Source organism: Prunus persica, chromosome G3 (assembly GCF_000346465.2).
Source record: "Prunus persica cultivar Lovell chromosome G3, Prunus_persica_NCBIv2, whole genome shotgun sequence".
NCBI lineage: Eukaryota > Viridiplantae > Streptophyta > Magnoliopsida > Rosales > Rosaceae > Prunus > Prunus persica.
This window is the reverse complement of record NC_034011.1, coordinates 22,433,221-22,444,395: the sequence shown is the minus strand read 5'-3', so window position 1 is coordinate 22,444,395 and position 11,175 is coordinate 22,433,221. Positions and strand designations below refer to the sequence as shown.

At 38.9% G+C, this 11,175-nt stretch overlaps 1 protein-coding gene and 1 long non-coding RNA gene across 3 annotated transcripts; one reads left to right on the top strand and one right to left on the bottom strand.

Annotated features, from left to right (window-relative positions):
* On the bottom strand, positions 2,314-4,949 carry LOC109947917. Its single transcript, XR_002270699.1, has 3 exons — positions 4,679-4,949; positions 3,725-3,788; positions 2,314-2,600 (listed from the first exon to the last, which is right to left on the bottom strand). It is a non-coding gene; the product is annotated as an uncharacterized LOC109947917 (long non-coding RNA).
* LOC18784170 (G-type lectin S-receptor-like serine/threonine-protein kinase At4g27290) lies at positions 5,357-9,047 on the top strand. Of its 2 annotated transcripts, none has more exons than XM_020559486.1 (8): positions 5,357-6,784; positions 6,932-7,043; positions 7,146-7,193; positions 7,289-7,454; positions 7,571-7,781; positions 7,964-8,201; positions 8,302-8,452; positions 8,579-9,047. In XM_020559486.1, exons 1-8 carry the CDS (start codon positions 5,503-5,505, stop codon positions 8,885-8,887), a joined length of 2,517 nt encoding a protein of 838 aa, XP_020415075.1. In that variant the 5' UTR covers positions 5,357-5,502; the 3' UTR covers positions 8,888-9,047. The 2 variants fall into 2 exon arrangements, with proteins under 2 accessions (XP_020415075.1, XP_020415074.1); XM_020559485.1 differs by having other exon boundaries at positions 5,357-6,844.

Below are 11,175 nucleotides of genomic sequence, written 5' to 3'. Positions count from 1 at the left end.
ATCATTTGACCACTCAATTGTGTTATGGAAATTTTAGTAATTTCTTGATGCACCGTGTTCATTGATTTTGTATGGTACAATTGGATGTCGAAATGGTTTCCGATTTGTCTAATTTTTTGCAAGAATAATCTATGAATGTAGACTTAAAAAATAGATGGTTTGGATTGTTAGAAAAAAATTCATAGGATACCCTAAAGGGTGTTCCTCAAATAAAATTATTTTAGGGATCTCTTACGTGCAGGTTATGGCGGTGCCTACAACTCCAAGATACAACCCAAAAGCCTCATAGGATGTCTGGTCCGTTATGCGCGCCAACGGCAGACGGGTATGCCAAGTGTTGATCGATTGCCCAGGAAATAGATAAAGAGAATTGTAGGAGATGGAGAATGATGAGTCTGATCATATATGGAGCATGAGAGTAACAGAGAATTGTTCGTTCCCTGTTATGTCTGAGGAGTTCTTTATTTATAAGACTCCACACACCCTTTTAATAAAGTCATGTCTATTGGGTCAACAAATTTGACTCTTAAAATAAATAATCATTACTATTAAATATAGAACAATAATAATAAGTTTTGAATTTTAATAAAATAAAACATAATAATAAATAATTAACAATCCCCCTCAAGTTTCAAAACTTCATAAGGAATAGTCAAAATGAAAAACAAGTAAAGATGAGGAAACTTGGGCAATTTGTATACCGTGCAATGGGTGTAGGTGTTTTCCGGACTTGAACCTACATTTAGTGTGAATAGCTTTCATATGAAGGAATCATAATGAACTATGTTTTGAACTAAACCCCTTTTGATTCAAATTACAATATGTTACACACACGATACTAATCCATAAACTTGGCTCAGGTTAGCGCTATTAATGGTCATGCACTTAATCTTGATTCTCATGAAAGTTATTAGAGAACAACCCAATTCTCACAGTCGCGGCCTCATGACTACTCTCACTTAGGTGAGTCCTCCAAAAATACATGTGACTCATACCCTACAAGAGTATGCTTGCCTCGAAACTCATTCAGGATAATGTCCTTCCTCAATGTCACATCTATTAGCACTAATGTCATAAGGATGAGCAGGATATTTTAATTAATATCTTCTATTTTAGAGTGCTGGAATCTAAGTTACGCAATATGAATTGTTACTACCCATTGAACCTCCTTTATAGGATCTCCAATCACAAAGGTTGCGTTACCTCCCTAGGTGACTTCCTTACGGGCTTAGGCCCATCCCCCTTGACATATCTGGGACTGCATTCTTAGATAGACCTTTGGTCAACTGATCAACATTATTCTTTTCAGACTTCATAAACTCCAAGGATACAACTTTCTTATTTGTATAAGCTTGTCTTACTAAATCCATAACAGCCTTATTGTCACAATGAATAGAAAAAGCTGGTATAGGTTTGTTCACAAGGGGCATCTCAAGCGAAAAATTCTTAATCCATTTAGCCTCAGTGCATGCAATATCAAGAGCTATAAGTTCTGACTCCATTGTACTTCTTGAAATTATTGTTTGTTTCTTGGATGCCCAGGATATAGCTGCTCTTCCTAACAAAAATACATATCCTGAAGTAGACTTTACATCAGAACTATCTGTAATCCAATTGGCATCACTATACCCTTCTACTACACAAGGAAAACCTTTATAACATATGAGTAATCCAAAGTTCCTCTCAAATACTTGAACACTCGCTCTAAAGCATTCCAATGATCTTTACTCGTTATGCGTATATCTACTCAATCTTCCTACAACATAAGCTATATCTGCCCTCGTTTTATTTGCAATATGGCACATGAAAAATAGGTACAAAATTATACTTTTTTGGCCCTTCCGATTCCCATAGTCTCCTTGCCAAGCAGGTAGGACAATTCTTCCACGGCCAGTGCATGATTTAAACTCCAATCATGCTTTTTAGTTTATGGAGTCATAAATGCTATAATTTTTTTTAATTGATCCATCTCTATTAAAAAATAATATAAAAAATAATTAGCATAAGGTTTGAAATAATCATTAAATAAAACAGCATTAAATTATGGAGACCACTATGAGTCATTTCTCTCTTCTCAAATTTAGAAGCTCTTAGAGGTCTCTCTATTTTAGAAGATGGATAGAGAGCATGGTTGAAGTTGTATTTTTCCAATTTCTACTTAAAATTTGTTTTAAAATGTGGTTTAGAAAACCCATTGTGATTGACAGGACCCGCCCCGAAATTTCCCCAAAATCGGGGCGAATCCCGTCTTTATTCCGACATCACCCCGATGCCGGGCCCACTTACTAGAGACCGAGACTCTCTACCAAAATTTTGCCAGTCTCCCTTATGAATTGAACAACCCAACAAAATTCAACCTGCATAAAAATACAGAACAAACCCAACCAGCAGCATGCTTTGAAGCGAATAAACAGTTTACAACAAAATGGCCTCCGGCCTCACAATTCAAACCCTAACAGGGCGATAACAGAGCATGTCTAAGGACTTCAATTTCAACAAAACAGAGTACAAAGGAAATAACAGGAAGAAAGAGTCCTACGATGACTCAAGGCTCGGAAGCTCACGATCCGGCTCTGCTGCGGAGCTCAGTCAACTACTGGCTGGGGGGCGCAAAACAGAAAATTGTGAGTGGACAAAAATAAATTCAGTTCAGCGTAAACCAACGTAATATAACCCCACCGTTTAGAAAACCATGCAAGAAATCCCATGCATCTCAAAACCGTCATACTCACGTATATATGTATATATATATATATAATATATATAAAAACAAATCAATACCAAATGCCAAATCCAAAATCCATAAAGAACGCTTTACAAACCCACCATCCAAAAACTTATAAATCCCACAACCAAACTCTCGAAAGCGTACCCATTGGCACGACCGGCAAGGAAGTATCCACACCGAGAAACAAGAATGGATGAATAGATATAAATATATAATATAAGAGATATATATATAGTATAAATATAACCATCACCTAGTTGTACCGGGGAAACAATCCAACCGGGGGATTGTTTGACTAGTCACCCTGGCAGAGTCCTCGTGATGAGTCCTCAATCCACCATGTGACTAGGGAACGAGCCGTCCAACTGGGGGACCAACTCTCAGCCAGAACGTACCGTCGATAACCTCAAAACCCGTACGCCTGTGAACAATCCTACGCGCGCAGACTACCCAATTAAGGGTCTACAGCAACATCCCGTCAAGGATGCCCCGGGTCCCGACAATTCCAAGTATCTCAAGTCTCCGTATCCAAGTTCCACATCAGGGGAGGTACATAGGGTAGTGCTTACCGCACACCAACTGACATTCTATACTCACCACTTTCCACAATCTCATCTCAACAACCCAAGTACCTCACACATAGCCAATATATATAGAAATCCCCAAAATCCATATATTCATACTCAAGATACTCAAATACGTCAAAACCCAAAATATAATTTCAGTGCCTCATAAAAATATCACTTTCAACAATTTCATAAATAATATATTCAAAATACCATTTAAAACATCATGCATAATATTTCCCAAAATCCATATATAAAATATACTTTCAATACCCAACTATACCAAACCCACAATATTTTACCAAAGCGCTTATAAAAACATCAAGCTCAACTCATGAATATAATATATTCAATAAATCATTAAAAACATTATGCACAAATGTTTCATCAATAAAACCATGCATAAGATTTGAAAACAAGGTCCACTCACAAGTAGTCCCACGCTGCTTGACTCTGAGAGGGTCCCGCCTGCTGCGTATGCGTGGTCGGAGTACCTAATTCAAAATACGTATACGAGATTAATACGAAACGTTTGGAACGAGTACTTTAAATTAAATATCCTAATTTCCCAGGTCTCTAGTAAGTGTACTAGGAACGAGACGTTCTAAGGTCCGACTACTCAATTTGGACGATGGAACAACTTTGGGAGACACTCGGTCAACTGACGGTCAAACTTCTCAATTTGGGTCAACCGGGCCTACGGGACCCACGACCTCCGTTTTACAATCCGAAAGTTCCTAAAGGTTTCACAAGGTCTAAGATACCCGTCTCGCAAGTTTAGTCCGAAATGGACGGTTAGATCGCTTACGATCGCACAATCGGACGGTTATTATAAAACGCAAACTTTAAGTTATTGAACCGGAACATCCGGGGTTCCGATTCACGATCCGCGAATTCCTATACGATCCTAGAGATACCTAGAACCACATAATTTAATTCGGAAAGGATCTAACGGTCGGAACCTATCGAACCCGGATAACGCACAATATGCGAAAATCCGTTCGATAGTCAAACGATATCCGAATTGAGATCCGCGAAATCCTATGCGCTCGTGACAACCAGGAGATCGCATTGGGACAATAATGCCCCTCTGCTACAGTGCCCACGCGCCGCCCACGCGCCGGCAGCGCACGGGTGTCCAAAGCGATAATCCTTCATCGGAAAAACTCAACATCTCGGCTCAAGATTCCTACCCTAGGTACAACACCCTATTTGGAGTCACTTTTGTTCTTGGGCCTACCCCAAAAAGTGACTGGAAGTGGCCGAAAACAAACTCTCAAAATCGGCAGAATTTCAAATTGAAGATCAGCTATCCTAGGCTCAAAATTAACGAAATCCTATCCAACCATCACCTAGAGCATGGAAAATAGGTAGAAATCCATACCTTACTCGTCAAATTTGGAGAAGAAATGAGGGAGAACGAGCGGTTTGAAAATCTGTGAAAACCGGCTCGTTTTCCGGCTGATTCCGGCGACACCAGCGGCTGCCGAGGTCGGGGATGGAGCGGGATGGAAGGAGGAGGAGCTGGCGGTTCTTTTGGGACCGGTACCACCCCAAACGGTGGTCGGTGGCGGCTGTGGTGGCTCTTGGAGCCACCGGCTGTGCAGAAAAAAAAACGGGAAGGAGGAGCTGTCCGCGCGAGAGAGAGAGAGAGAGAGAGAAGTCAGATATTTTAAACTCAGACTTCGAAATATTTACGGTTTTGCCACTATCGATGTTTTGCCCGTAACTTCTTCGTTACAACTCCGATTCAAGCCTACCGCATGTCTACGAATTCGTCTCGATACCACCTACCCAAAAATACCAATCACTGCCTCAAACACTTTCCGGACAAGAAAATAACCAATTTACCCCTATCCTAAGAGTAAATTCGTAAATTCACTTAAATAATTTAAAATAGGAATTAAATTTGGAGTCGGGGTGTTACAGTGATACTCTTACTTGACCCTTCAACAGTTGGCTTAAAAGTAGGTGTCCAATGACTAAACGCCGAAAAGGGCAGGCTGTAAACTAAATAGATAACGCACAGTGGAAGACCATCGTCCACAAATGCAGGGCAGGACTAACTGAAGCTAAACGACTCAACTGTAGACGTTTTACTTGACCCTTCAACAGTTGACTTGGAATGATCAGCTGGCTTTTCAAGTATTGGTATATTTTTCCAGTACCATACATCATCTTGGTTGTCTGCAAAATTTTTGTGCATCCATGGATACCAAAAGTAACCCAAAATTCGGGTTCAACATTCTTTTATTATGCCTATTTCTCAAGTCCCATATATCCCTTGCAGCTGACACCATAAGTGCAGACGAATCTCTCTCGGGTGATCAAACCATTGTCTCAGCGGATGGGGTTTTTGAGCTGGGTTTCTTCAAACCAGGTATTTTTTCATACAACTACGTAGGCATATGGTACTCTGAGCAAGTAGTATCTGAGAGGACCATAGTTTGGGTGGCAAATAGGGAAATACCAGTCGCTGATAGATTTTCTTCAGTCTTGAGGATCTCAGATGGTAATCTAATTCTCTTCAGTGAATCCAAAACTCCAGTTTGGTCCACAAATTTAGCCTCCACCACCACCTCAGGTTCTGTACAAGCAGTTCTATTAGATAGTGGAAACCTTGTCTTAAGGGCTGATGGGTCAAGTACTAATACATCAGAGCCTTTGTGGCAAAGCTTTGATCATCCAGCTCATACATTGCTACCAGGAGGTAAACTTGGATTCAACATTGTCACTAATCGAACCCAAATTCTCACATCATGGAAGAGTTCAGAGGATCCTGCACCAGGTCTTTTCAGTCTTCAGCTTGACCCCAATGGAAGTAATGCATATCTCATATTTTGGAATAGGTCTAGACAGTATTGGAGCAGTGGAGCATGGGATGCAAAGTCACGTATTTTCAGCTGGGTTCCTGAGATGAGGCGTAACAATATGTACAATTACAGCTATGTTACAAACAAAAACGAAAGTTATTACACCTATTCTCTAAATAATCCCAAGACAATATCTCGACTCGTGATGCATACCTCAGGGCAGATTCGGCAATTCACATGGTCGGAGAATTCCAGAGAGTGGAATTTGTTTGGGAGCCAACCAAAAAGGCAATGTGAAGTTTATGATTTTTGCGGGGCATCCGGCAGTTGCAACGAGTTAAGCACGGTCTCCTGTAATTGTTTGACAGGTTTTGAGCCGAAGTCAGAGATTGAGTGGAATTTGCGGGCTTATTCTAGTGGGTGTTCAAGAATAACCAACCTGCAGTACTGTGGGACTGCTGTTAGTACTAGTGCTAAATATAGGGCGCCAGACGTGTTTCAAGAAATCCGTATCATGTCATTGCCAGAAAATAATCAGTCTGTGGTGATTGGAAATATTTCTGAATGTGGTTCAATCTGCTTAAACAGCTGCTCTTGCACTGCTTATGCTTATGATAGCAGCACTGGATGCTCAATTTTCACTGGAGATCTCTTAAATTTGCAGCAACTGGGAACAGGTGAAAGGAGTGGAACAACTTTATACATCAGACTTGGATCTGCTCTTCCACTGCTTAAAAGTAATGAGGAAATGATTACTTGGCGAGCCATCATGTTAATGTGTTAATTAAAATAAATTTGATCTTTCTCTTTTGTTTTCTTTGCAGGTGTTAATGCTAATAAACGATCCCTTGTGATTGCATTAGTCTCAGAAACAGCAGGATTGCTTACAATAACTTTTGGGTATTTCTTATGGAAGAAAACATGGGGAAAGGAAAGGTACAGCAATTTCTTTTGGAAGAAAACACACACGCACTCATTTGCAGGCACACTGGTTCTTGTAATCAGAAAAAAGATACTCTAACAATAAGAATGAAACAGGGCGCGTAGGAGGAAGAATGGTGAGACTAAAACATTGGAAAAGGAAAGGTACTGCTACCACTCGCTCTCCCTCTCATGCTTGCTCACACACTGATTCTTGTAATCCTAACAAATGATGATCTGACTAAATAATACTGAAATAGGAAGCATAGGAAGAAATATGATGAAATTTTAAGTAATGTTGGTGATGGAGATGGAAAGAATGATACAGAGCTACCACTCTTCAGTTTAAGGAGTATATTAGCTGCTACTAACAACTTCTCTGAAGCTAATAAGGTGGGAGAAGGAGGGTTTGGCCCTGTTTATAAGGTAACACTTTCATAGTACCACCGAATATAAATCTCATAGTTTCATTTATACATTTCTTATAAGGAGGCGGTTCTCTAACGTCTCTTTATATGTGTGGGATTTTTCTTCCACTACAGGGGATTTTGCCTGGAAATCAAGAAGTGGCCATAAAAAGGCTGTCGAAGAAGTCAGGGCAAGGACATCAGGAGTTCATGAATGAGTTAAAGCTTATAGCCAAACTCCAACACACCAATCTTGTTAGGCTCTTTGGTTACTGTATTGAAGAGGAGGAACTGATTTTGATCTACGAGTTCATGGCCAATCGAAGTCTGGACAAGTTTTTGTTTGGTATGTTCTCAGCACTTCTAGGATTATTTCTTTCACATTGCTGACTTCTGGGACTTCAAATTTGATTATGTTTTTGCAAACCCATGTAATGCAAGATCTTCTTCAATGTGTCTTAACATTTTTTCTAAAGTAAATCAAAATCACTAATTAAGCTCATTTTCCTCCATGGTTTGTCCAATCAGATCCATCTGAAAAATTAGAGCTAGATTGGGGAAAACGTTTTCGAATTATAGAAGGTATTGCTCAAGGAATACTTTATATCCACAAGTATTCCAGATTGAAAATCATTCACAGGGACCTGAAAGCAAGTAATGTTCTGTTGGATGGAGCAATGAACCCCAAAATTTCAGACTTTGGAATGGCAAAGATTTTTGAGATAAATCAAACTGAAGCAAATACTAACAGAGTTGTTGGCACATAGTAAGTATATATATATATATATACATGGCACATGTTTTCAATCATTGAAATCTTATACAATCATTGCTTTTGCTTACTTCTCTACCGTCAATTTATGCAGCGGCTACATGTCACCTGAGTATGCAAGATATGGCCATTTCTCTGAGAAACTGGATGTGTTTAGTTTTGGAGTGTTGCTGCTGGAGATTGTTAGTGGAAAGAAGAATGCTGCTTTTCATCGCTTTGAACATTCACTAACTCTTGCTGGATGGGTGAGTAATAAAAATTCTAATGTATCCTAAGCCTGAAAAATTTATAATTAACTATAAACTTGAAATAATATAAGTATGTGAACGGTCATGCAAGACTAATGGGTTTACATGTTGAATCTTAATTAGGCATGGGAATTATGGAGAGAAGGTAGAGGAATGGAGGTTATCGATGCATCAGTGAGGGAAACATGCCGGCATGATGAAGCTTTGAAGTGTATACAGGTAGGATTTTTGTGTGTTCAAGAAGATCCAGCTGATCGGCCAACAATGTCTTCTGTAATTCTTATGCTGGCCAATGAAGCTACATCTCTTCCACCCTCCAAAGAACCTGCTTTTTCAACACATAGGAATTCCGTTGCTGTTAGTTCTTCTCCTCAAACAACTCCCATTATTTCCAATAATGCAGTAACCATTAGTTTGCCAGAAGGTCGATAGAAGCTCAAAAATGTTACCTTTCCTATACACATTTATTGTTGGATATATAAACGAAAAATGAAAACACTGTGACAAGAGTACTCACAATCAAGTGTGCAAGACTTTGGCAATGTCCAAGACTCTTTTTTATTATTTAAGTAAACGAAAGTGCTTCACAACTTATATTGGTCTGGTTCAGGTGTGAGAAACTTAAAAAGAAGCCTCACTGAACAAATATTCCAAGATCTTTACACATTGCAGAGCAATGAACATGAACAGAACTGTATACCTAAAAAGTTATAACATTTAGAAAGGCAAGTTTGGTCTATGAATGCTTAAAACAATGCCGCATGCATGGTTAAACGGGCAGAGTTACAGAGCCAAGGACTCTCAAACTAAAGAGAGAACGGAGCGTAGACCCTTCAATAGTTGACTTTGTTGACTTGGAATGTTCAGCTGGTATTCAACTATTGCAAATTTTTTGTGAAGCCATGGATGCTCAAATGGTTGAATATTCTTAAATTGGATTTACCTTACCATCCCCTCAAGTATAGTTTTTGAGACCGTCCTCCAAGTAGAGCTTAGTAACGAAAGTGAGAAACAATAATAAAGAAATTGGGGGAGCCACACACGTGTTTGTTTACACAGAAAGTGACAGAAAATATGGAAAGATTGACTAAAGACTTTCGAGTAAAATGCCAGGAAACTAAGCTAGTCTCTCTCTAACATTTTATTAGGTGAAGTATTTGAATTGAGTATCCCCTAGATGGAAGAAGATTTTCTTTGAAAAGTAACATGTATGATAAAAACATAAATTATTTTGCTTCCAGACACACCCACCACAAATTCACGAAACAAAAATTATAAGAAATTCAAAGTAATTGGCATTCACGAAAGTATAGTGGCAAATTTATAACAAGTTTGAAAGCAATGCTGAAAGGAAAATATGCAGCACTCATTCATTATCCTTAATTCTCATTGTTGTCATTGCAGACGCATGACTTGACCATTCAATGGTTAACTTCGATTAAGTAGCAAGACTGTTGACGTGAGTCTTCTAATTAATCAAAGAGATTTACTTCCTTGATTACTTAAGGGATTTACTTTCCTATTTTTATATAATTGATAAATCATTGTATAATTAGGATATACTTTTCTAATTCTTTATTGTATCTAATTCCTTGTATAGTACATGTAAACTCTTATATATGCCTCTTTATGGAAAAGAATAAAAATAACCTAATACATTCAAACCATATTCATATTTTAGCATGGTATCAGAGCAATCGATCCTCGGTTGTCTCTAAATTCTCATATCAAATTTTCTTCAAACACAAACCCTAAATCCTCATATCAAATTTCTTCAAACACAAACTCTAAATCCTCATATCAAATTTCTTCACACCCAAACCCTAAATCAAATTCCTCATATTTACAGCTTCAGATCCAGATATTCATACCCAAATCCTCATATCCTCTTATCACAAAACCCTAAACAAAAATTCTTTTTTTGTTCTCTTATTCTTAAATCCCTCCGCTGCCATGAATCAAATTCCTCATATTTACAGCTTCATATCCAGATCTTCATACCGAAATCCTCATATCCTCTTATCACAAAACAATAAACACAAATTCTTTTTTTGTTCTCTTATTCTTAAATCCTTCTGCTGCCATGAATATCGTCTCATCTTCCTTAACAGCTGCCTTCACTTCCCCATCCTCCAACATTGCCACAACAGGTTCCCACGGTTATGTTTTACATAGTTCTTCAAAGAAACACATTTGGGCCATTGACACCGGAGCCACTGATCACATGACCTTTGATCCTGGACAACTTACATCTCGTACACCTTCTTCTCAATCGGTGGTGTCTAATGCCAACGGTACCCCTTCCCCAGTAATTGAGGAGGGTTCCCTCTCTCTCTCTAACTCCCTCACTTTGAATTCTATGTTGATTGCTCCATCCTTACATCATAATCTTTTGTCTGTTGCCCAAATTACTACAGCTTTGAATTGCACTGTAACCTTTTGGCCTACTTATTGTGTTTTTCAGGACATCCTCAACAGCAAGATGATTGGTTGGGGTACTATGAGGGGCAAACTCTACTATCTGGACTTGGCCTCTAACAATGAAGCCAGCCTCAGTCAAACTTACAAAATTGGGGGTACGAGTGTTGAGAAGCAAACTTCCGAAGCATGGTTATGGCATCGACGTCTTGGACATGCGTCGTTTGAATATTTACATAAGCTATTTCCTTCCTTATTTTTCCAGTTAGATATTTCTAGTTTTACGTGTGACATCTGTGAAC

Coding starts and splice junctions, on each gene's coding strand:
- LOC18784170 (XM_020559485.1), top strand. CDS start 5,503: ATGGATACCAAAAGTAACCCAAAATTCGGGTTCAACATTCTTTTATTA. Junction 7,194..7,288: donor AAAACATTGGAAAAGGAAAG/GTACTGCTACCA, acceptor ATACTGAAATAG/GAAGCATAGGAAGAAATATG. Junction 8,453..8,578: donor CACTAACTCTTGCTGGATGG/GTGAGTAATAAA, acceptor AATCTTAATTAG/GCATGGGAATTATGGAGAGA.